Here is a 27,005-nt window from a genome sequence, read left to right as displayed (position 1 = left end):
TCAAACCAATATGGAGGGGAGCTTGAGAGGGTACATCACTCTCTATCCCCGATTTACAGTTAAAGATTTTAAGAAGTTATTACATAAGCCGGCAGAAGTTACATTTGCAGAAAAATAGGTTACATAGTTAAGGTTTCGGACCTCTCCCTCGGGTTAAACTGCAGAGCTAGCAAGAAATAAAGATGTTAATTGGCCATTGTCTTGTTCGTGTACTGCTGTCTGATGAAAGAGGCGCCTCCCGCCTCCTGCTTGACACACACACTAGTTCAGATGATGTTCAATTGGCCAAGAGACGAGAAAATTCGCAGTTTATAAACCCTCGGGGAAAGTTCGAGGCCTTTGACGAATAAACCAGCCACACCCTCTCAATTTTCTTGGACAGTTTCAAAGTTACACTCAAAATTGAAGAAAAAGCTGGCGATTGGTAGAAAATTAATTACAGAAATTTGGGATTGGCTAGATTCAAATCTGATGGAAAGAAAAGATAAATATTGCCAACCCAAAAATAAATGAGCATCATTTAGTAAAAAAACCACTTATGAATACAAAACGTCTTCAAAAAAAGTTCTTTCACTTCGCACCAGGGTGCATAATCATAGTTTCTTAGCAGTGACATCTATGAGAGAATGTCCAAACTTCTTGGTGAATGAAAAAAAAACAAGTAGAAATACAGTCAGTTCTGAAAACTTCACAATAACAAAATTATATCAGATTTTAGTGGTGACATCTTCTGAGTAAAGTTCTAACTGTTTGTATTATTGGTTTCACCTTTGATAGATAGAGGAGCTCTTTTAGGCGCTCATTTTGAACGCGCCGCGTAGAGGTGTACCTTATGGCGACGATGGGACAGGGAAGGGAGCGTCCGTTGTCTTAATTAAGGTACAGCCCCAGCATTTGCCTGGTGTGAAAATGGGAGACTACGGAAACCATCTTCAGGGCTGCCGACAGTGGGGTACGAAATTATTATTATTATTATTGGTCCCTTTTAAATTCGTTTAATCTGCCATCATTAATCATTACACCTGACGGTCATTTATGCGGACTATCAACCTCTATGATCTCTGGGGCCGTAGCACTTCACATAACTACGCATGCAGCCTGTCCTTCTCTTGACGTACTATAACGGGTTTCGATCCCTGCACCCTCCGTAGCTCAGTCTTACAGTGCCTACATCTCACGGACACTAACACTTTCTCCGTTTCTTGTAGACTATTTCATCGTAGTATCATTATAAATATCCCTGATGAGGGACTCCTTCCTTCCTTACACATCAGAGTAATATCACTCAATTATTATTCACAGAGTTATTGACTGATTATATTCCATCGACGACAAAGTACGATTTACTGCATGTTATTCCTAATTTCCGCCTTTACACTTGATTTGTTTCCTGAGGTTAGTCTCCACGATTGATCGTAATGGTGTAATTTTATATTCCCATAATTTTTAACAGTCGTGAATACGTGATTATTACGCGGTTCCAAAACACTATTTGCACAATAAGAATTTTTCCCATTATTTATAGTTCATTAAGACGGCGATTTAAACAATAGGTTTAGACCAGCGGCAGCAGTCTGACATGACTTGGAACCCACTCAGAATTTAAGGTGTCTCTAGCGATTCCCAGTCAAAGTTTACATTTGAATATTGTATTTTACTTCCCGACAATTCAATCACCGGCAAAATCTCGGCTTCATGAATTTTTTATCTCGACCTTCCCAACAAATAGCCTACATAGTAATAAATAACACGAAAACAAAACGACACTGGTGTTTCATGTGACTGGATTTCTCATAGAACACGATCAAATTTCACCCTACTTGTCATCAACTGACGGATAAGCAAACTATGGGTCAGTACAAACAACTACACAATTGCTTCAATATCGAGAAAAGCTCGAATAAACTAACACCATAAAACATGCATGAACTAAAATACTAAACCCAAACCCAATGTACACTATTTACAACAAACAACTATACTACTGAAAACATAGCCATTATTTACGCTACAAATCTTAGCTCTGTCCGTCTATCCTAAATTAATAATGGATTCGGGAAGCGATCCATTTTTTACATGAAGTAACCACATCTAAATGACATTGTGTCCCTTCTAATCACGGTAACATTCCCAAATAATTCACAAATTAGTCCTCATCTATTTAGTTGGATCCTCGGCGGCATTTTACGAATGAGGGGCCCACTCCGGCCCTCACCCGTCTACTCCTGCCGTTTACAGGTCACAAATATACTTTACACTGAGGTGTTCAGCCATTATAAACACCGGTCTAATATTTAAAACTTATACATGAAAATTCTCTTAACACATCGTTGCACTGAGGTGACTAAGACCAAAATTTTAATTACAATGGTTATTCTTCGTCTTTTCCCGGACAAGACACGTACGACGTCGTGTCCAATATATCGCACGAATATCGATACGGCGCGTCCGAAATGTCTCACCGACTACTGACTGACTGCTATTTTCCGCACTCTACGATAGAAAGTCGCAGTTCACCGTAACAAGATCTGGTAGGATTTAAAGATCGCTCGAACTCGGGCTGACACGACTGCTTCCCTCCGAATATCAACGAGACGTCACTTCGCACGAGATCGGCGCACGATTGAGAGTGTATATAGATGATGGGGTCGTATGGAACATACTCTAATATCGTTCGTAGATCTCAGAGATATTAGCGGATATTGCTCCTCCACATTAGGTGGGCTAAACTCCGTCATAGCGGCCAATACAGTTTGAGATGATCCATTTCCGAGAATTTTATTCTTCAGTTTATTATACTTATAACTGATTCTTTTGTGCACATCTAAAAATTCCTTGATTAAATTCAGATAATTGCAATGTTTAATTAATAATTAATTTCGGAAATAATTGATGTTTCAATTCATTTCTGTCAAGCTGGTATCCCTGCAGGGCCATATGCTTTTTGTGATTGGCCGATAGCGGGCGGTTAATTCGAGTCTTCCTCTGTGGCAACATAAGGACTCTTTTGCCCTGAAGCGCAGGGATATTTGGCGTACAGCTTCCGAGAATTTCTGACGTACTAGAAAGTTCTGCCTGACCCTCATGTTGTAACTAGGCCTCTGTCTTTCCTACTGTCCTTTCTCTTCTCGTGCGAGACCCACTGGTTTATCCAAATCTTCCTGTCGCATGCTGATGGCTCCCCTGCTGGTACTCGAGTGGCCTTGCAATTGTGACAGAATAATCCTTCTGGCGCCAATGGGTCACGCTGCAGATTTGTTCATATCTACGCTTCCTTTGACTTGAATTTTGTTCACTGATTTTTCCCATTTCAACATGTGTAACTATTCTCCTTCTAATATCAAATCATGGTTAATTTATGGGATATGCCATCCAGGTACAATATTACCAACTTCAAGGCACAAACACATATTCACCAAGCGAGAATAAAAAACAATTTTATGTCATAGACATGAATTCAAACCCTGAAGCAAAGAGGAAAAACAACGGGAAAGTACCTCACTCCTTATTTCTGCAAGCCAGCCACACATGTACACATATCACCAACACAAGGAGTATTTGTACCGCTGCATAACACAACTGTTTTAAACTTTCCTGATCATTACAAAAAAGAATAAATTTATAAATGAGTAAAATAACAACAGACCCTGTATAATGTTCACAAAAAAACGCACTACATTTGATGATGAAATCAATGGGAAACTACTCCACTTCTCACAACACGGCACACATCAAATCAAAATCTCTTTATTTGCAAATGAGGTGTCTACCTCAGTGGCAAATGGTCCATTAAAATACATTATTGTCTAGCACTAAATATTAAATTAACAAGAGAAGGAGAAAATTTTCCTAGAATACATTATTATACAATTTATGCTAACAATTTTTTTCTATTAAATACACAGCTCATTTATACTGTTTACAAAATTCTACAGTACTTATAATATCTCCTGTACAACTTACAAACATGGTCAGTTCATATACAGTATGTGGAATTACTTCAAATATTACTATACAACTGGTATTAGATTAAAATTTACATTGCATTTATTTACTTATTTATTTTTTACCCATTCTGGAACCTAAGTAGCATAACAAACTGCTGCGTCTTAACCAGAGCACCTTTTGCCACCACTTTTCAGAGTTCCCGAAGGGCCTTCACAGCTACCGTAGAGGTCCCAGGGGCCTTGAGGTCCCCACTGTACTTCACCCCTACAGGCAGTACCCTACTTTGCCTGTCCAAACTCCATAGACCAGGGGATGAAATTAATTTAATCACACACATTTTTTATGTACAATAGCCTGCACTGGTCGAATGCCCTCTAACATGTCATTTATTTTTTCTGTTGCTGTTTATTCTCTTCTTGAATATCTGTACAGATTTTGGAAAAGGATCAAACACTACCCTTGGTAAACTGTTCCACTCCTTCATGCCCTTCCCAATGAAAGAAAACTTACCCCAATCACTTCTGCTAAATTCCTTCTAATTTTATACTTGTGGTCAGTTCTGCCGATAAAATTATTTTCCAACTGAAGCCTCTCATGGATTTCCCTCCATGCTTCTTTTCCTGTATAGGCTCTATATAATTCTATAAGACTAGTTTTCTCCCTTCTCTTACTTAAAGTTTCCCACCCAAGTTCCTCTAACATTTCTGATACACTAATCTTTCTCCTGAAATCCCCTGTTACAAACCTTGTTGCTTTCTTCTGCACACGATCTAGTTCCTTTATTAGGTATTCTTGGTGAGGATCCCAAACACTGTTTGCATATTCCAATAATGGACAAACCATACCTAAGTACCTTTTTCTCTTAATTCTTTGTTGCATCCTTTAAGTAGCCTCATTATGACATGTAACGATCTGTATGCTTTCCCAACAATGTCATCGACATGACCCTTCCAGTGCAAATTACTTTCAAATCTCACACCTAAGTATTTGCACTTGCCATCTTTTGGGATAACTACCTCATCCAAAGTACTGTATATTCAAATTCAGTTTTAAAACTCCTGTTTGTAAATGTTGTAACAGTTGATTTGCCTCCATTAACCTTCATATTATTTCATTAAACCATTGTTGGATACTCTCAAAGTCCCTTTGTAAATCTGAACAATCCTCAATGTTATTTATTTTCCTATAAACATTTATGTCATCTGCATACAATCTTATTTTCGATGTTATATTGTTCCCTAAATCATTTGCGTATATTAAGAAAAGTAACGGACTGATTATACTACCCTGTGCAATTCCCTTCCAAACTTTCTCTTCCTGCGATACATTATTTCTTACTTTGACTTTCTGAACCCTTGAATTTAGAAATGTTTTTCTCGAATGTGTAACCCTTACGTCCAATCATATTCCTTCCAATTTCTTTAATAATATTCCATGTTCCACTCTATCAAAGGCTTTGGAAAGATCTGTGGCTATGCAATCTAACTGGCCTCCTGAATCCAACTGATCTGATATGTCCTGCTGAAATCCCACCAGTTGTGCCTCACAAGAATATTTCTTTCTAAATCCATACTGGCTCCTCATGAACCAAGTCTTCACATCACATATCCCTCTAATGTACTTTGCTATTAAACTCTCCAACACAAGGAGGCTGATTGGTCTGTAGTTCTCTGGTTTCCTTTTATCACCCTTTCCTTTATAAATTGGTATTATTATAGATTCCTTCCATTCCTTTGGTATTACACTATTATTTATGACATAGTCAAAGAGAAATTTTAAATAAGGCACTATGTACCACCCCATTGTCTTTAATACCTCCCCAGTAATTTGATCACTTCCTGCTGCTTTTCCTTGCTGAAGCAGTTGGATTTCTCTGAAAATATCTTCATTTGTGAATGAGAAGTTTCTTGTTTCCCTCTGTCTCTCTCCCTCTCTGTCTTCTGTTATGGTTTCCAACTCCTGATAATCATCTACTGAATCTCTGAATTCTCTACTAAATAGATTTGCTTTCTCCGCACCTGTTAAATAGTGTTCACCCTCTTCTCCCACCATTGTAGGAATTTGTATTCCTTTTCCTTTTTGATTCCTGATATATGAATACACAGTTTGCCGTTTCCCTTTGTGGTCATTACCCTCTTGGTGTATGCCATTCATATATTTCTCTTTTGCTTCCTTTTTCACTCTTTTCAGTTCCATCATTAGCTGTTTTCTAGTTTCTCTACTCTCCGTACCCTTTTTGATTTTCCTGTTTACTATTGTACATGTTCATTTCAATTTTCTTATTTCCCTTCTATAATAAACATGGTCTGAGGTCATTTTACCCTTCTTGACAGGTAAAAATCTCTTCTCTCCTTCCCAGATGATTCATTTATATTTAGCCCAAAGTGTATCCACATTACTCCCTTCACTTATCCAACAACTGAATTGTGATTTAAGGTAAGTCCCAAATTCATCAACTTTAGTGTTCCTGTACAATTTCTTGTCTTGTGTAACCCTCTTATTAAGCCTTTTTGGTACCAGTCCTACATCCATTATTACAGCCTTATGGTCTTCTATTCCTTCAATTACCTCAGTTTTATCAACAATTTCCCATGGTTTAACCAAGAATACATCTAGTAAGTGATTGAGACGAGTTGGTTTTGTACTACTTGTGTAAATCCTCCCTCCCAAATTAATTATTTGCCAGTTTCTGTTCATGGGCTTCACTTGCAGCTCTATTCCATTACACTTCAGGCAAGTTTAGTTCTCTCCCAATTATTACCATTTCATTATTATTGTTTTTATGAGTATAATCTATTATTTTCTCAAATATTTCCATGTCTCTATCCTCTCTTCCAGGCCTGTATGTTCCTATAATTCCCACCTTCTTCATGTTATCACAAACTAATTTTATCCCTAATATTTCATCTCTTTCATCAGGAAACCATTCATGTGAACAATAGGTTTCCTTCACCAGAATAAACAACCCCCTCCCATTTTATCTCCTCGGTCTCTACGATAAACTGTGTACCCTTCTGGAAATACTTCTCTAAAACCCACCCCTTCTCTCAACCACGATTCCACTCCTATCACCACATCAGTCTCATGAGATTCCATCAATGTACTGAATTTTAGTTGTTTATTTACTACACTCTGACAGTTTATCAAGAGCAATCTCAGACCCCCTTCCTCCCTAAAACTTGACTTTTGGAGTTGGGTAACATTAGACTCATGAGTTGAGAACACCATGCAGAGAAAAATGGTGTGTCAAGCAAATGCTGTGAGCTGGCCCCAGACACGTAAATATTTCAACACTGCATGCAGTAAAAATTTAGACATAGCATACACACACTTCATTTATGTTATTCCCTTACCTCAGATTACCATTATATATAATTACATCTGAAAAAGCTGAGTTCACAACGTAAAGAGGCCACATCATGTAATGATAGAATTGGCTGATGATGATGATGATGACATGTGAAAAAGTAAGTGAAATTAAACATGTTTAAGATGGGACTGCACTCAGTGCCGGGATATAAGAAGAAATGGATGAGACTTCATACAAAACACCGCATCGCTAGCAGGAAACGGATGTATGTGTCAGCACATGTATTGTCCAGCAAATATCTCTGCTGTTGGTATGATACAGTACAGTAAAAATTTGAAATATTGGGCTGCAGTTTTTGAGGTATCATTCATGCCCCCCCCCCCCCCTCTTACTTGGTCATCGTCATAGCGTCCGCCATGCCAACTGGCAGTGGGCCCGGCCCTGCACCGTACAGGCCCACCCCTTACGCTTCAACTTTGCCAGTCACAAGCAGCGCTTAAGTGCTAGTCCAGCCTCACTCGCTTCTGCTCGCGGTCCCGTAGCAGAGGAGTATGGAAATGACTCCACGATTAATCTGGAGTGTGCCATCTGGAGAGGTTCATTGATCCGTCCAGCATCCGGATTATTCTAGAAGAGCCAGCGCAGCTATATAAGAGAGGAACGACCTGCCTGGAGTGAGTGAGAGTTAGACTGAGTTAGAAGTTGATGTGGTTCAGTCGTGAGCGACTGCCAGTGTAGTGAAGTGTGTGAACTGCCGTGATTATCGGACTAGTGTGCTACAGTGCGGGCTGTTGGCGAAGGAGAGAGCGTGTAGCCGTGCGATGCGGGACCTTGTGTGTGAGTGTAAAACTGTGTAGTGTGAGAACAATTGAGAAACTAAGGGAGAGAGAGCGCACGAATTGCGTAAGTTTGTGTTATGAGTAACTGTTGTGTGTAACCTTGTGTAGTCTAGCGCGTAGCTAATGAATCCTAGTATTGAAACTGCCAGTCTAGTGTTAATTGATCCTACTACCCCGCCAACTCGTTACAACTGGTGTCAGAATCGGGATCGACTGGTAGCAGTAATTTCGTAACTAGGAACTTCTAGTGAATCGTAAAATGGGTAGCGAACAGTTTCAGGCTCTCCTCAGTAAGTTCACCGAACTCTCATCCAAACGGGACGAAATCAAGAGCGAACTGAAACTGGAATTAAATGAAGTTAAGGGTGGACAAGGTAAATTAGAACACGAAATGCGCTCTTTCGAAAGAAAATTAAAGAGTGACATTATGCAGGACGTACAGGAACTGGTTGAAAAACGGATCAAAGAAATGCCGCAGGTTGTGGAGTCAGGGGTTCGAGTCCTGAAAGAAGAAGTAAGTGCCCCCGCTTCGACGGGACAACATCTTGGCGTAACTTCCGGGCCCAATTCGAGACCGTGTGCGGGCACAACGGTTGAACATCAGAGGAAAGGGCCGTGTACGTATTCGGCATACTGCAAGGACCAGCAGCGGAAGTACTACACAGCCTTCAGCCGGGTGCTACTTACGAAGAGATCGTTAGGGCCCTCGACAGCCGGTACGGTGACCACCAGCTGGCAGCCGCCTACCGAGTCCAGCTCAGGAAGAGGACCCAGCGCGCTAATGAGTCGCTGCAAGAATTCGCACAGCATGTGGAGCTGCTAGCCTACAAGCCTCTGGACCACATTCAGCGGGAGGCAGCCTATACATTCATTGATGCGCTCCGCGACGCTGAGATCCGTCAAAAGGTGATGCTCAGCGGGGAACATGACCTCAGAGAGGCCCCGACGTTAGCCCTGAGGGTGGAGGCGGTGAAGGGAACAGTGGCACCATCACCAAGAATACGAGCCGTGAGAAGCGAGGACGCGCCGTTACGGGCGAGCGTGGCCACCTGCGGAGGAACTGCCGTATGGAGGCACCCCTGATCAGGGAAACGAGTAAGGGCCGACAAGGAGAGGGGCTCGTCGGCACCGTTGTTTTCACCGAGCGGAGCGACGGCAGCTTGATCGCCGACGGGTGGCTCGGAGTCAGGCCGTGCCGAGTGACGATAGACATTGACCATCGCCAGGACGGACATCGCTGAGGGACAGCCAGAGAGGGAACCCCACCGCCCTTATCTGATGCGATCGGCCTCAGGAGACACCATCCCTGTCTTGAAGGAGGCGATACTACAACTGATGCTGGGACAACGACGCCTACGTGTCTGGGCCTTCGTCGCCGCCATCACGGATGAGGTCATCCTGGGCCTAGATGCGTTACGGGAATACGAGGCGACTGTCGACATGGGACGACGTGTATTGTGGCTCGGCAAACAAGAGGTAATGCTGCGACCTCGAGTAGCGCGGTTAACGTTGGCCATCGAAGAAGTGATACCAGCCAAGAGTGAGGCGATGGTTACGGCACGGTTAGAGGAACCCATACAAGGGGGCAGCGTGCTCGTGGAACCCGCTTAGCCGACCACCGATCAAGGACTGTACCTGGTCAGGACGCTCGTTTCGGCACGAAGCTGCGTGCCGGTACGAATATTGAATTCGACGCCACAGGAGCAGAGGGTACCCAGCGGGACCGAGCTTGGGACTTGTGAACCAGTCACGTGCATCGTGCCAGTGGACGACAAAGACGCACAGACCCTGGAAGCAGGCGAAGGATTGGATAAGCTCCGGAAGATTATATCCGACGCCCGGAAACATTTAGAGGCGAGGCAGCTCAGAGAGGTTAAGGAACTAATCCATGAGTTTCAGGACATATTCACTGCCGGAGGTGACTAGAAGTCTGGATACTGCAAGTAGCGCTCCATCCGGAAGACAAAGAGAAGATGGCGTTCTCAACCGGCCAAGAGCTCTACCAGTTCACCGTGATGCCCTTCGTCCTCTGCAACGTGCCGCTGACTTCCGAGTGACTGATGGAGGCCGTGCTGAGAGTGCTAACTCAAGACGCTTGCCTCGTGTACCTGGACGACATAATTATTGTGGGACGCATGTTCAAAGACCACGTAGAGAACCTACGGAAAGTGTTCGAGAGGCTACGTGGGGCTCACCTAAAGCTAAATCCCGGGAAATGCCAGCTGTTCCAGAAGGAGGTCCGCAACCTGGGCCACATCGTGTCATCTGAGGTAGTAGCCACGGATCCGGAGAAGTTAGAAACTGTCAGGGACTGGCCGGTGCCGAAGGACAAGCGAGCACTAAGGGGTTTTCTCGGTCTTTGCACGTATTACCGCAGATTTATAGCTGGCTACGCAGACATCTCAAAGCCTCTTACACGCCTCACCGAGGAGAGGAGGTCTTTCCAATGGTCAAGCGAGGCGGAGGCTGCCTTCCGGAAGCTGAAGGACTCGTTGTGTACTGCACCCATCTTCGGATATCGCAAGCCTGGGGAGAAGTTCATCGTCGATACCGACACCAGCGACGTGGGAATTGGTGGGGTATTGTCACTCGTGCAAGACGGCCAGGAGAGGGTGATCGCCTATTTCAGCAAGACGTTGTCAAAAGCTGAGAGAAATTACTGCGTGACGCGTTGGGAATTGCTGGCCATCGTGAAGACCTTGGAGTACTTCCACAAGTATCTGTATGGGCAGCCTTTCCTCCTGCGCACTGACCTCTCCGCATTGACCTGGCTCCTAAGCTTCAGAAACCTGGAAGAACAGAGAGTTCGCCGGGTGCAACGCCTTCAGGAGTACGACTTCACCACCGAGCACCGACAAGGAAAGAAGCACTGCAACGCCGACGCTCTATCGAGAAGACCGTGCCCTGCGAACTGCACACACTGCCAGAAAGTGGAGATACAGGCAGGCACCGTGGACGCCCGGGCCGTGAGGGCCACCGCCGCTGAAGGATGGGATCGAGCCGCCCTCAGGAGGGAGCAGCTGAAGGATGAGGACATCGGGCTGATCTTATGAGAAGTAGAGTCGGGCCAGAGGGTGGAATGGAAAGACACCGCCGAATGCAATCCAACCTATAAGGCGTACTGGGCCCAGTGGTCGTCTCTCATGGTAAGTGACGGGGTACTTACCCGCACGTGGGGATCAACCGACGGAAAGAAGCACATTGCACAGCTGATAATCCCCAGGAGCATGAGACAGAGGTGCTGACCGAGTTGCATGCGGGCGCTACTGCCGGCCACTTGGGAGTGAATAAGACACTAGATCGTGCCCGACAGCGTTACTACTGGGTCCACTTGAGGAACGATGTTGAAAGGATGTGCCAGCTGTGTGACACCTGCACAGCGAGCCGGGGTCCACGTACCAGGAGCAGGGGCCAAATGATGCAGTACAACGTTGGAGGACCATTCGAGAGGATCACCATTGATGTCGCTGGACCATTCCCCGAATCTGACGGCGGGAACCGTTACCTACTCCTGGCTATGGACTACTTCATAAAGTGGCCGGAGGTCTACGTCATCCCAAACCAAGAGGCATCGACAGTGGCCGACGGCTTGGTCAAGAACTTCTTCTGTCGATTCAGTGTCCTGAGGGAACTTCATAGCGACCAAGGCAGAAACTTCAAGTCCACATTCAAGAGGTTCTGCAATGCTTAGGAGTGCGTAAGACACGTACGATGCCTCTCCACCCTCAGTTAGATAGCGTTTTGTGAAAACCGTCGAAGAGCACCTCAGAAGGAGTGTGACGAGAGGGGCCCCTTCTTCTTGATGGCCTATCGAGCGTCCACCCATGAGACGACGGGCATGACACCTGCAACATGGTCTTCAGAAGGGATCTTGGCCTTTCCATGCGATCTAATGTTCGGGTCTGCACCAGGCCAGCAGCAACCTGCGACAGACTGTGCATGGGAGTTGGTGGATCTGCTCAACGACATCCACGATTTTGCCCGACATCACCTAAGGGTAGCCAGCGACAGGATGAAAGCCCGCTACGACATGCTCGCGAACTCTGCGGGTTTCCAGGAAGGTGACAGAGTGTGGCTGTACCATACGGTACGGACGAAAGGTAAGTCACCGAAACTGCAGCCACGATGGGAAGGCCCATATACAATTGTCACCAGGATCAACGACGTCGTCTGCCGGATCCGGCTGCCTCCCCGAGGGAAGAGGATGGTAGTTCAGATGGGTCGCTTGACACCGTATCGTGGAGCAGCCTTGAGGAGGGGGCAGTGTAGTGGTCATAGCGTCCGCCAGGCCAACTGGCAGTGGGCCCGGCCCGGCACCGTATAGTCCCACCACTTACACTTCAGCTGCGTCATTCACTAGCAGCGCGTAAGGCTAGGCAAGCCCCACTCACTTCCGCTCGCGGTTCTGTAACAGAGGAGTATGGAAATGACTCCACGATTAATCTGGAGTGTTCCATCGCGAGGTTCCTCGATCCATCCAGCATCCGGACGATTCTAGAAGGGCCAGCGCAGCTATATAAGAGAGGACCGACCTGCCTGGAGTGAGTGAGAGTTAGACTGAGTTAGAAGTTGGTGTGGTTCAGTCGTGAGCGACTGCCAGTGTAGTGAAGTATGTGAACTGCCGTGATTATCGGACTAGTGTGCTACAGTGTGGACTGTCGGCGAAGTGGAGAACGTGTAGCTGTGCGACCTTGTGTGTGAGTGTAAAACTGTGTACTGTGAGAACAAGTGAAAAACGAAGGGAGAGAGAGCGCACGAATTGCGTAAGTTTGTGTTATGAGCATAAGTTGTGTGTAGTCTTGTGTAGTTTAGTGCCTAGCTAATAAATCCTAGTAATGAAGCTACCAGTCTGGTGTTTATTGATCCTACTACCCCGTTTCAATATTTCAACACTGCATGTAATAAAAACTTAGACATAGCATACACACACTTCATTTATGTTATTTCATTACCTCAGATTACCATTATATATAATTACATCTGAAAAAGCTGAGTTCACAACGTAAAGAGGCCACATCATGTAATGATAGAATTGGCTGATGATGATGATGATGACATATGAAGAAATAAGGGAAATTAAACATGTTTAAGATGGGTCTGCACTCAGTGCGGGGATATAAGAAGAAATGAATGAGACTTCGTACAGAACACCGCATCTGCCTGCACATCGCTGGCAGGAAACGGATGTATGTGTCAGCACATATCTCTGCTGTTGGTATGATACAGTACAGTAACAATTTGAAATATTGGGCTGCAGTTTTTGAGGTAGCATTCCCCGCATCTTTCTTGGAGCCCCGGGGTTCAATTCCCTGCTAGGTGACGTATATTTACCTGCAACTATGGGGCTGCTCAACCTCTGATGGTGAGATAGCGATCCTGGTCTAGACACAGTTTTGATTGATATCAAGACGAATGTCTGTAACCGTTCTTTCCGTTCCAGAGTGAACGGTGTAGCACACAATAATATTTATGATAAAGGGCTGTCCTTATTTATAGTCATGTATTATTATGTCTTCGGAAGAAAGCTTACAGCTGTGTGTCCCTAACCGCACACTTGCCAAGTGACCGCTGCTCAGCCCATGAAGGCTTGCAGATTATGAGGCGTCATGTGGTTAGTATGACGGATCCTCTCGGGGCAATATCAATGGCTTTCTAGACTGGGGCTACAATCACACCATGCGATAGTACATCAGTTTTAATGATAATTATTAAATTATATTTCCATTGATTAATAATAATAATTCTTTTCAGTTTGCTGAGACGATATGCATATCACGTATGGATTTGTCTCTGTTTTACATGGTGCAACCTGGTCGCAGCCTATTCCTTCCATCTCGTAGCCCTTTCCTCTCCCATTGTACTGTCCTGAGGATGTAACACAACACAGACAGGTCTTAAGGTACAGCCCCAGCACTAGCATGGTGTGAAAATGGGAAACCATGGGAAACCATCTTCAGGGCTGCTGGCAGTGGGGTTCAAACCCACTATCTTCCAGATGCAAGGTCAAAGCTGCATGGCCCTAACTGCCCTTAAGAACTGTTAACTGTTAATTACTTTCTTGAAGGTATATAAATAATTTGTTGAACACTTGTTTGAAGTTAAAACAATTGGTGAAACATTAAGATAGAGTAGATTATGTTATAACTAGAGCCCAGCACTACCATATTAAGGTGGACGATCCTTTTGTACCTTGTACAACTACTAATTGACTTCATTTAACCTCATCCTTTTATCTGTCAGCATATTCTTAAGTACAGAAAATGATCTTTCCACATCACAAGAAGTGACAGGTGCATACTTAAATTATGATATTTGGGACAAAGGGAGATCAAATTGTACAACTTTTGTATTTTCACCTCAATGCGTCTTTTATAAGCTTATTTAAATCTAAGAATTTCATTTTTGTCCGTATTGAACTGAGAATGGAAGATAGGAAACTTAAAGGGTCCACCTTTTCAATACAAAAATGTTATAGTTTTATTTACAACATATATTTACAACTTGGAACTAGTTTCGACGCTGTTTGGCGTCATCTTCAGCCAAAATGTGGGAAATAGGCTAGCATGTAGACATTTATATTACACAAGGCGTTACATTAAACAATACACATCTTACGAGGAGATAAAAACAGGGACGAATGTAGAAACAAATGAATCGTTGAGAAAGCAAAAGTTATAAATATTAAAAATAACCTTAACCACACATCTTGTAGTGCGAAAATATTCGCCTTGAATGATTCCTGAATACAAAACGCACGTGCACACATTTCTGAAGAGCCAGCAGGCAGGAAAAAGTAAAGTGAAACCTTAAGAGTTCTTCTGAGAAGAGTTCATAATTTTTTCTGTGTTCCGACTAACTAATGAACTCAAGGGAGACTTCATTAGTTAGTCGGAACAAAGAAAAAATGATGAACTCTTCTCAGAAGAACTCTTAAGGTTTCACTTTACTTTTCCCTGCCTGCTGGCTCTTTAGAAATGTGTGCGCGTGCGTTTTGTATTCAGGAATCATTCAAGGCGAATATTTTCGCACTACAAGATGTGTGGTTAAGGTTATTTTTAATATTTATAACTTTTGCTTTCTCAACGATTCATTTGTTTCTACATTCGTCCCTGTTTTTATCTCCTCGTAAGATGTGTATTGTTTAATGTAACGCCTTGTGTAATATAAATGTCTACATGCTAGCCTATTTCCCACATTTTGGCTGAAGATGACGCCAAACAGCGTCGAAACTAGTTCCAAGTTGTAAATATATGTTGTAAATAAAACTATAACATTTTTGTATTGAAAAGTGGACCCTTTAAGTTTCCTATCTTCCATTTTATAAGCTTGACGAATTGAAAATCAGGATTTGAATGGATCACTTTTCTGTACAATGATTGTAGATACATTTGAACGTCCTCAATAACTGGTAACGATTGCCTGCTGCAATAACAAAGATGTGTGATGAGTGAGAATTCCAGGATAACAAACAAGTCATTGTCAAGAAATTTAGAAACTAGTTCCTAGTTAGTTTCAGGAGGTGAGGGGTATCTGTACTAAGGCATTCCATATCACTACTGCACTTTAATACAAAGGAGGTAAGTCAGAGAACAATACTTCTGAAGTTGGGACGTTAACTTTGATTGGTTATTATTGTGTCTGTGATGTTAATACTTTTTATTCATCTCTCATAATGCTAAAAAAAAATTTCCTAAATATCATACTTAATGTGAGATATTCCCTTTTGTACACTAGACAGATTGTATGTAATAAATTTCATATTAGAGCCCGTATTGTCCAAGTATCAACTTTTGAAAATTTCAATTTATAATTCCACCGTTACAATACTGTAATTGTCTTTATTTAAAAGACTACATTAGACTTTATCCATGATTCATCTAATGTAGTCTCTTTATCCATGATTTGTCTACTGTAGTCTCTTAAATAAAGACAATTACAGTATTGTAATGGTGGAATTATAAATTTAAATTTTCACAAGTTCACTTACCAAATGGCATCTCTCTTTTTACTCAAGATGAAGTATTAAGAAAAATTAGTTAATGGACAGTATAATGCATTAATGCAGGGTGTCAAGTGAGGAGATTGCATTTTAATTTGAAAAGTTTCTAACTAACGCACTCTACAAGGCACATCACACATTATAGCCACCTACATGTAAACAGTCTTGGAAAAGAAATGCAAATCTAACTAAATCTCAGATAATCTGTTTTGCTGGAAAACATCAATTTCTGAAGTATATGAATGAATTACAGACAGGAAATCATGCCGTGTTTCTTAACCAAAGTGAATAGTTCCTCTCGTCATTTGCTGTCAACTGAGTAGAGCTTTAACTGTTTTATTTTTAAGTTTCTTGAGACTAATTCTAGATAAAATAAATTTAGATTTTACCTGAGGAAGAACAAAAATTAAACAAAATGAGATTTTTTGTTCTTGAAAGAATCAACAATTTTTACAAGATTGTGCACAGGTTTTTATCGTAAGTTATTTTTACATTTCTTAATAATATGAATAGAAAATCAATAATTGTATTTTTTATTTCCATTTGTAGATTTCTGATAATAATGGAGGAACCAGTGTTCATCAAAATTGAGCCAGACACCGAAGTATTCTGTGACGATGTAAGTATTTGTGGTTGGACTTGCAAACATTCAGGGATGTTGTCTGAGTCTTCTGGTGGGGCTGATGACATTGATGTTTGGCATCTTCCGAGTCATGGCGCATTTGTGTATCCCTCCTCACGTTACGCATGTTGCTCTGGATCACTTGATATAATCCTTGTGCCAACACTTACCTTTGCTCAGCCACATTTTGGACACGTGTTATACAATTCAAATTATTTCTGCCTGTGGAGGAGAGACAATGTCCTGCTGCATGCAGGAGGTTACTTTGGACGAGTCTCTGCACAGAAATGTGTAGTCTGTATTCCTCTCATTTGTCAGACTTGCTGCAGAGTGGTTCAGACTGTTAAGGCGTTGGCATTCCGAGCCCAAATTGGCAGGTTCGATGCTAGACGCTAACCTTCTGGCACCTCAACGTCTCCAAAAACCATAGAAATAATTCATGGGATGTAAAGCCAATAATGTGAAGAAGGACTTAACATACAGGTTTCCTCGTGTGTAGACTCAGACTGACAATGAAACTGTATCTGGGGGGACACTCGCTCTTTCCTCGAGCAACACAGCGCTCCTCTCTTCTCCTTCATCATGTAGACCCTACATGCACAAATGTAGGCAGTTTACGTTATAGTTGCTGCTTAGTCAAGCGAAGTCAAAGTATAAAAACCGATTGAAGAGTCTTTCGTAAAGCCACAAACAAAAGAGAGGGGTCATGCGTGATGTTAATGCGTGGATTTAAGCACGGGAATACAAACATTTACGATGACCAGTACAAATCCCAAATAACCATAGGCAAATGTAGTCCATGTCACATTAGATAAAAGTGTCTACTGATTAACACAGGAGGTTTCTGCTTGGATGGCTTTTCTTTCAGTTATGGGCTCTCAGAAATTTATGGCTCATTTGAGGGGCAGGTGAGAGTTGTAAGAGGGTTTGTATGTGACTGTCATATCATCGCATATTAGGAAATTCTCTCGAATGAGCTTCAATTTTTGAGATAGTTCAACAATGTGAAATACGGCAAACCTTTACAGAGTAGAATCTTGTTCAGTACTTCTTACTGTCCAGTGTGCCATCGCTTATCATCACGAAACTTCCCTCACGTGACTTCCTTTAGACTGCATTACACATTCGACTTAATGTTTCAAACATCACTAAACATTACATTTCAGAAACACGTAAGAATTAGTTAACGTAAGATGTTTCATTTTTCCGTATTGAACCAAGAATTACAATAAATAAACTTGATATTTCCACCTATTCAATACAATTTTAATGCTGTTATTCAATTACAACATATTAAATTTCACAGGACTAGTTTCAACGCGTACTTGCGTCATCTTCAGCTGTTATCGGAAAATAGGCAACCTTAAAATTCATGACATGTCTTAAAATGTTTGGCATGAAAACCCATTAAATCTATAATTAAAACCTTGACTCATTAAAAACTATTATGACAAATAAAAGACTTGCAAGTCAGTCGTATAATAAAAGTTCATTGGTTAAATGATATCCTTATGGACAAGCAGTTGTGGAGTCCTTAAATTTGTTGTGCGATTGATAAAATGTTGTGTTCCATTCCACTACAGTGTGTATACTGCACAAACATCTTGAAAAATGTGAAGGTTAGTCGTATGGAATTTTCTGGATAAAATCTTCTATGTCCTAGGCCTGTGAGGTGGAAACATTAAAGTGGCTTCTTATGATGTTTATGAAACCAATGTTTGCTGGTTCAATGCGAAACCTGTAAATATATGAAAACGTAGTTAACGATCCAATGTTGAGTGTGTTGTGGCTCTATTCGGCGTAATGATGAAGTAATTGTATGTAGGACTCACCTCAAACTGCACTATGAACAACGAGAAAGCTCTGAGCAGGTGCTAGAGAGGGGAATTAGGGGTGGTTGAGACGATGTATGTGGGCCGAGCGCGTGGACTGCGAAACGAATATTGGGAGAACTTATTGTGTATTATACGTAAGATTAAATTCTTGTTTGGGATTTGAACATTTTTGAAAAAATATTATCAGGAAATCTAAGAGAACTTTCGGAGTTTCAGATATATCATTGAGGTTGAAATTAGCGTTAAAATATTGGTCTATATGAATGTAACATAATTCAGTAGCGTCCAGCAATGGTCCTTTGCTCAAAGTCTGTAATATTTGAATGTCTTGTTCCAAGTTTGTAAAATTATGTCTTAGCTCACGGATACGTTGTCCCACAGTGGAGAATCTATTGTATTTTACTGCATTAACGTGTTCGGCATACCTTATCTTAAAGTTGCGCCCAGTTTGCCCTAGGTAGGTGCTGCCACAGTTATTGCATTGGAATCTATGAACACCTGACCTAAGATAAGGGTTGGATTTATTTACAGTAGCTGCATTGTGTAAAACTTCGGTACTCTTATTATCTGTACGAAAATATATCTTTAAATTATTCTTTTTAAATATATTGGTGACTCTGTGAATGTTGTTATTAAATGTAAAAGTTGAATAGGAATTATGACTTGGTTTATCTCTGGTGACCGGACGTTTAATCTCATTGATCATGCTTTTGATGAAAGAGGCCATTGGCATAGGATATATTGCAGATAGTATTCAGCTCCTTGTTTAAATTAGCTTTAGACATAGGGATTCTAAAAGCTCGCTCTACGAGCTTTTATCATTTTATCAATCGCACAAGGACTCCACAACTGCTTGTCTGTAAGGACCAACAAACTTTTATTATACGACTGACTTGCAGGTCTTTTACTTGTCGTAATAGCTTTTAATGAGTCAAGGTTTTAATTATAGTTTTAGTGGGTTTTCATACCAAACATTTTATGACATGTCATGAATTTTAAGGTTGCCTATTTTCCCATAACAGCTGAAGATGACACAAGTACACGTTGAAACTAGTCCTGTGAAATTTAATATGTTGTAATTGAATAACAGCATTAAAATTGTATTGAATAGGTGGAAATATCAAGTTTATTTATTGTAACGTAAGAATAAGATATGTTTTTGCTTTAAACCTTGTAAAATTTGTAGAAAATATGGCCATATAATTATGACATACTTAAAGAATATTTTGCTAGGTTAATGAATGTTAACAACATTAAAACATGTTGTCGTATGTGGCACGCATGTCATCCCTGCTTTAAGAGCACAACGATGGTGACAAGAAGTGATCACTGCGCAGATAACTCAACTTCTGTGCTTTTAAAGATCACACAATTTTTTTTTTACATTTACTTTCACTAGCGTATTGTGTAAAAATATTTTTGTTTTGTTTTGATGGTTATGTTGCTTTGCTTAGTAGAGTGAATATGATCAGTCTGGTCAATAAGCCGGGATACCGTGTGATCCACTTCAGTTATATTCAACCTGCAATATTAATTCCGCCCTGCCGGAATGCTCAGACAACCTTACTGCCTCACCATGATAGGGCAGTGCCTTCCAGATCATATGAACTTGACACACCGGCGAAACACTAAATTGAGTGAAGATTTCATATTTTTGAATTATTTGTTTAATATGTAGCACAGTTCATGCAAACTGTTTGTGGCCCTAAGAAGGGCCTATTAGTTAGCAGGCCAGACACATGCGCACCAGGAACACAACTAGTTAGTGTAGCAAATGCTCGATGTGATGACCGTGTCCAATAGAGCACTCAGCAGGCGTCTGTGATGAGTTGCCACAGCTGGTCGGGGTTTTTTGGCGCTTGAGAGTAAACAATGTTCTTCAAATGCCCCCACAAGAGAAAGTCTAACGGCGTTAAATTCGTTGATCTGGTGCCCCAAGAAACGGGGCCTCTTTGTCCTATCCATTTCCCTGGCTGTTATTCGTTCAAATGGTTACGAATGGGTAGAGTCGAATGTGGCGGAGCTCCCTCCTATTGCAACCACCTCGTCAAACGATCGTGCAAGGGCACATCCTCCAGCAGCAGTGCGAGTAAGGTAGTGTGAGCCCATCCAATGGCCCTGAAAGAAATAAGGTCCAATCAGGCCATTCCTCAAGATTCCACACCACGCAGTCTCTCTCCATCCTACTTGGCGCACTCAGTGAGGATTGTCCGGACTCCAATAATGCATGTTGTGGTGATTGATGTTCCCATTCTTGTGGAAGCCATACGAATGCTGCATCATTGCCCAGCCCGTCTAATAACCACCGACAGAACTCCATTCCTGCTTCGAAATCCCACCAATGGAGCTCTTGCTGTAGCTCAAGATGGTATGAGTGAAATTTATGTTCTTGCAGTATTCGCCAGACGGACAGCGGGCTGGTCACCTGTTCTGCAATTGCCCTCGTACTAATGTGTGGATTATTACGAGTTGCCTCCAGAACGGCTCTTCTGTTTCACCCGATGTAATGGGCCTACTGCAGACTGGTGGCTGCCTGTTTTCATTAGGCATCTTTCAACACAGCGGGACTTCATAGCAGCCGGATGTCGCTTGATGGGATACTGTTCCTGGTTCAGACGTTGTACCTCGCACGCGCTTCCCCATAAATGAGGAGTATCTCAACGTATTCCTCTGTGGAAAATGTGCTGTACATTCAGACCCTAACCAGCGGAGTATGCACAGGGCACAAGAATGTGGCAAACGTGGGCCTGTGTTTACGTATTCAAACACCATACTGATGCAAAACTATTTGAACGATGGAGGGTGGCACATTCCATCGATTGTGAGGCTACACTGCTTGGAACAATCTGGTAGGAGTCTACATAGGCCATCCAGTACGGTGTTTAATTACTGCACTCTAATCTAGTTTTATGCATTGATTCCCCTCTTCCTTACACCCGGTCATGAGGTGCGACACATTAACATAGTTACAGGGTCAAAGGACTTCGCTACAGGATTTCGAGGCATCACGATATAACATTTTGCTAGGGTTCAGAATCGTGTGCTCACTGTGCCGTACAGTAGACCTGCGCTGGAAGGGCGACTGGATCACATGGTATCGATCCCCGAGGAGAGAAGTAGAAGCAGATCTATAAAGTAACAGTCTCATTACCACTTCACAAGAAGCAGTCAACAAGGCATTAGTGACGGGATATTCGATTAATTCGATTTCGTTCATGTTACTGAATCGACGTCCGGCTCCATGGCTGAATGGTTAGCGTGCTGGCCTTTGGTCACAGCAGTCCACGGTTTGATTCCCAGCAGGGTTGGGAATTTTAACCATCATTGGTTAATTCCTCTACCCTTAGGGCTGGGTGTATGTGTCGTCTTCATCATCATTTCATCCTCATTACGACATGCAGGTCACAGACGGGCGTCAAATCAAAAGACCTGCACTTGGCGAGCCGAACTTGTCCTCGGACACTCCCGGCACTGAAAGCCATACGTCATTTCATTTTCAGTGAATCGATACAGCGAGCCAGTTCACGGCTCATGAGTATCATCAGTCTTATTGCACCTGTGTACTGATAAGGCAGCAGAAACAACATTCAGTGCTTGCTGCTGCCATCTTGTCTTCATTCTATGAACTGCTTTCCTATGCGTCCTCCTGCCACTTCTTTGCATCTAGGGACAACTCCATTAAATAAGTAAAGCAGTTAGATGATCTGCGTTTCGAGCTGTCATGCAGGTGGGAGCTTCCCTAGTCTTTCCTTTAATGATTTCCAAGAACTTGGAAATTTCATTATATTCTGGGTAAGTACATAATACAAAATAAATAAGTTAAAAATTTAAATGCTGGAAAAAAAGAGCTACCTGTGCAATAGTACAGACAGTTGTTACACCACAAAACTTATGTAGTTAATAATAATAATAAAGATAATAATAATTTATATACCACAAATTATATACATTACCTTATGGTTTTCCATAGTTTTCTGAAAGTCACAACTATATTATATATACACATTTAGATGTAAAAATATCTGTGGTCCACAACATGTAGCCTAAATATTAAACATGAATAAAATAAGTTGCTTTACTTCGCACCAACACAGACATGCCTTATGGCAACAATAAAGGGCTAGGAGTGGGAAGGAAGTGGCCGTGGCCTTAATTTAGGTTCAGCACGAGCATTTACCTGGTGTGAAAATGGGAAACCACGGAAAACCATCTTAACGGCTGATGACGGTAGGATTTGAATCCACCATACCGCAAATGCAAGATCATAACTACACGACCCTAACCGCACGGCCAACTTGCTCTGTCGCCTTTGAAAAATCTTTTTCCTATCAGCAGAGGATTTTCTAAATCAATATATCATCCTATGGGCTGCCCGAACCCACTCGGTCTGACTATTGCATGACTCGGCTCAATCACTGCCCTCGTGTAACACTGAGAGTGTAACTGTGTTAGTATTAGACTGTAGCACTGGTGCGATTGAACACTGAGAGTGTAACTGTGTTAGTATTAGACTGTAGCACTAGTGTGATTGATCACTGATAGTGTGTTAGTATTAGACTGTAGCACTAGTGTGATTGAACACTGAGAGTGTAACTGTGTTAGTATTAGACTGTAGCACTAGTGTGATTGATCACTGATAGTGTGTTAGTATTAGACTGTAGCACTAGTGTGATTGAACACTGAGAGTGTAACTGTGTTAGTATTAGACTGTAGCACTAGTGTGATTGATCACTGATAGTGTGTTAGTATTAGACTGTAGCACTAGTGTGATTGAACACTGAGAGTGTAACTGTGTTAGTATTAGACTGTAGCACTAGTGTGATTGAACACTGATAGTGTGTTAGTATTAGACTGTAGCACTAGTGTGATTGAACACTGAGAGTGTAACTGTGTTAGTATTAGACTGTAGCACTAGTGTGATTGAACACTGAGAGTGTAACTGTGTTAGTATTAGACTGTAGCACTAGTGTGATTGAACACTGATAGTGTGTTAGTATTAGACTGTAGCACTAGTGTGATTGAACACTGAGAGTGTAACTGTGTTAGTATTAGACTGTAGCACTAGTGTGATTGAACACTGAGAGTGTAACTGTGTTAGTATTAGACTGTAGCACTAGTGTGATTGAACACTGAGAGTGTAACTGTGTTAGTATTAGACTGTAGCACTAGTGTGATTGAACACTGAGAGTGTAACTGTGTTAGTATTAGACTGTAGCACTAGTGTGATTGAACACTGAGAGTGTAACTGTGTTAGTATTAGACTGTAGCACTAGTGTGATTGAACACTGAGAGTGTAACTGTGTTAGTATTAGACTGTAGCACTAGTGTGATTGAACACTGATAGTGTGTTAGTATTAGACTGTAGCACTAGTGTGATTGAACACTGAGAGTGTAACTGTGTTAGTATTAGACTGTAGCACTAGTGTGATTGAACACTGAGAGTGTAACTGTGTTAGTATTAGACTGTAGCACTAGTGTGATTGAACACTGAGAGTGTAACTGTGTTAGTATTAGACTGTAGCACTAGTGTGATTGAACACAGAGAGTGTTAGTATTAGACTGTAGCACTAGTGTGATTGAACACTGAGAGTGTAACTGTGTTAGTATTAGACTGTAGCACTAGTGTGATTGAACACTGAGAGTGTAACTGTGTTAGTATTAGACTGTAGCACTAGTGTGATTGAACACTGATAGTGTGTTAGTATTAGACTGTAGCACTAGTGTGATTGAACACTGAGAGTGTAACTGTGTTAGTATTAGACTGTAGCACTAGTGTGATTGATCACTGAGAGTGTAACTGTGTTAGTATTAGACTGTAGCACTAGTGTGATTGAACACTGAGAGTGTAACTGTGTTAGTATTAGACTGTAGCACTAGTGTGATTGAACACTGAGAGTGTAACTGTGTTAGTATTAGACTGTAGCACTAGTGTGATTGAACACAGAGAGTGTTAGTATTAGACTGTAGCACTAGTGTGATTGAACACTGAGAGTGTAACTGTGTTAGTATTAGACTGTAGCACTAGTGTGATTGAACACTGAGAGTGTAACTGTGTTAGTATTAGACTGTAGCACTAGTGTGATTGAACACTGAGAGTGTAACTGTGTTAGTATTAGACTGTAGCACTAGTGTGATTGAACACTGAGAGTGTAACTGTGTTAGTATTAGACTGTAGCACTAGTGTGATTGAACACAGAGAGTGTAACTGTGTTAGTATTAGACTGTAGCACTAGTGTGATTGAACACTGAGAGTGTAACTGTGTTAGTATTAGACTGTAGCACTAGTGTGATTGAACACTGAGAGTGTAACTGTGTTAGTATTAGACTGTAGCACTAGTGTGATTGAACACTGAGAGTGTAACTGTGTTAGTATTAGACTGTAGCACTAGTGTGATTGAACACTGATAGTGTGTTAGTATTAGACTGTAGCACTAGTGTGATTGAACACTGAGAGTGTAACTGTGTTAGTATTAGACTGTAGCACTAGTGTGATTGAACACTGAGAGTGTAACTGTGTTAGTATTAGACTGTAGCACTAGTGTGATTGAACACTGAGAGTGTAACTGTGTTAGTATTAGACTGTAGCACTAGTGTGATTGAACACTGAGAGTGTAACTGTGTTAGTATTAGACTGTAGCACTAGTGTGATTGAACACTGAGAGTGTAACTGTGTTAGTATTAGACTGTAGCACTAGTGTGATTGAACACAGAGAGTGTTAGTATTAGACTGTAGCACTAGTGTGATTGAACACTGAGAGTGTAACTGTGTTAGTATTAGACTGTAGCACTAGTGTGATTGAACACTGAGAGTGTAACTGTGTTAGTATTAGACTGTAGCACTGGTGTGATTGAACACTGAGAGTGTGTTAGTATTAGACTGTAGCACTAGTGTGATTGAACACTGAGAGTGTAACTGTGTTAGTATTAGACTGTAGCACTGGTGTGATTGAACACTGAGAGTGTAACTGTGTTAGTATTAGACTGTAGCACTGGTGTGATTGAACACTGAGAGTGTAACTGTGTTAGTATTAGACTGTAGCACTAGTGTGATTGAACACTGAGAGTGTAACTGTGTTAGTATTAGACTGTAGCACTAGTGTGATTGAACACTGAGAGTGTGTTAGTATTAGACTGTAGCACTAGTGTGATTGAACACTGAGAGTGTAACTGTGTTAGTATTAGACTGTAGCACTAGTGTGATTGAACACTGAGAGTGTGTTAGTATTAGACTGTAGCACTGGTGTGATTGAACACTGAGAGTGTAACTGTGTTAGTATTAGACTGTAGCACTAGTGTGATTGAACACTGAGAGTGTAACTGTGTTAGTATTAGACTGTAGCACTGGTGTGATTGAACACTGAGAGTGTAACTGTGTTAGTATTAGACTGTAGCACTAGTGTGATTGAACACTGAGAGTGTAACTGTGTTAGTATTAGACTGTAGCACTAGTGTGATTGAACACTGAGAGTGTAACTGTGTTAGTATTAGACTGTAGCACTGGTGTGATTGAACACTGAGAGTGTAACTGTGTTAGTATTAGACTGTAGCACTAGTGTGATTGAACACTGTGAGTGTGTTAGTATTAGACTGTAGCACTAGTGTGATTGAACACTGAGAGTGTAACTGTGTTAGTATTAGACTGTAGCACTAGTGTGATTGAACACTGAGAGTGTAACTGTGTTAGTATTAGACTGTAGCACTAGTGTGATTGAACACTGAGAGTGTAACTGTGTTAGTATTAGACTGTAGCACTAGTGTGATTGAACACAGAGAGTGTAACTGTGTTAGTATTAGACTGTAGCACTAGTGTGATTGAACACTGAGAGTGTAACTGTGTTAGTATTAGACTGTAGCACTAGTGTGATTGAACACAGAGAGTGTTAGTATTAGACTGTAGCACTAGTGTGATTGAACACTGAGAGTGTAACTGTGTTAGTATTAGACTGTAGCACTAGTGTGATTGAACACTGAGAGTGTAACTGTGTTAGTATTAGACTGTAGCACTAGTGTGATTGAACACTGAGAGTGTAACTGTGTTAGTATTAGACTGTAGCACTAGTGTGATTGAACACTGAGAGTGTAACTGTGTTAGTATTAGACTGTAGCACTAGTGTGATTGAACACTGAGAGTGTGTTAGTATTAGACTGTAGCACTAGTGTGATTGAACACTGAGAGTGTAACTGTGTTAGTATTAGACTGTAGCACTAGTGTGATTGAACACTGAGAGTGTGTTAGTATTAGACTGTAGCACTGGTGTGATTGAACACTGAGAGTGTAACTGTGTTAGTATTAGACTGTAGCACTAGTGTGATTGAACACTGAGAGTGTAACTGTGTTAGTATTAGACTGTAGCACTGGTGTGATTGAACACTGAGAGTGTAACTGTGTTAGTATTAGACTGTAGCACTAGTGTGATTGAACACTGTGAGTGTGTTAGTATTAGACTGTAGC

At 41.6% G+C, this 27,005-nt stretch overlaps 1 protein-coding gene across 1 annotated transcript in view; it reads left to right on the top strand.

Annotated features, from left to right (window-relative positions):
- LOC136875825 (gastrula zinc finger protein XlCGF8.2DB) overlaps window positions 1–27,005 on the top strand; it is a 110,459-nt gene that overhangs the window by 12,167 nt on the left and 71,287 nt on the right. The window contains exon 2 of the mRNA XM_067149448.2: window positions 16,646–16,715. Within this exon, the coding sequence (XP_067005549.2) occupies window positions 16,659–16,715 (57 nt within the window). The 5' untranslated portion in view covers window positions 16,646–16,658. The remainder of the gene's footprint in view (window positions 1–16,645; window positions 16,716–27,005) is intronic.

Source organism: Anabrus simplex, chromosome 6, assembly GCF_040414725.1.
Source record: "Anabrus simplex isolate iqAnaSimp1 chromosome 6, ASM4041472v1, whole genome shotgun sequence".
Classification (NCBI taxonomy): Eukaryota; Metazoa; Arthropoda; class Insecta; order Orthoptera; family Tettigoniidae; genus Anabrus; species Anabrus simplex.
This window is presented reverse-complemented; position numbering and strand designations above follow the sequence as displayed.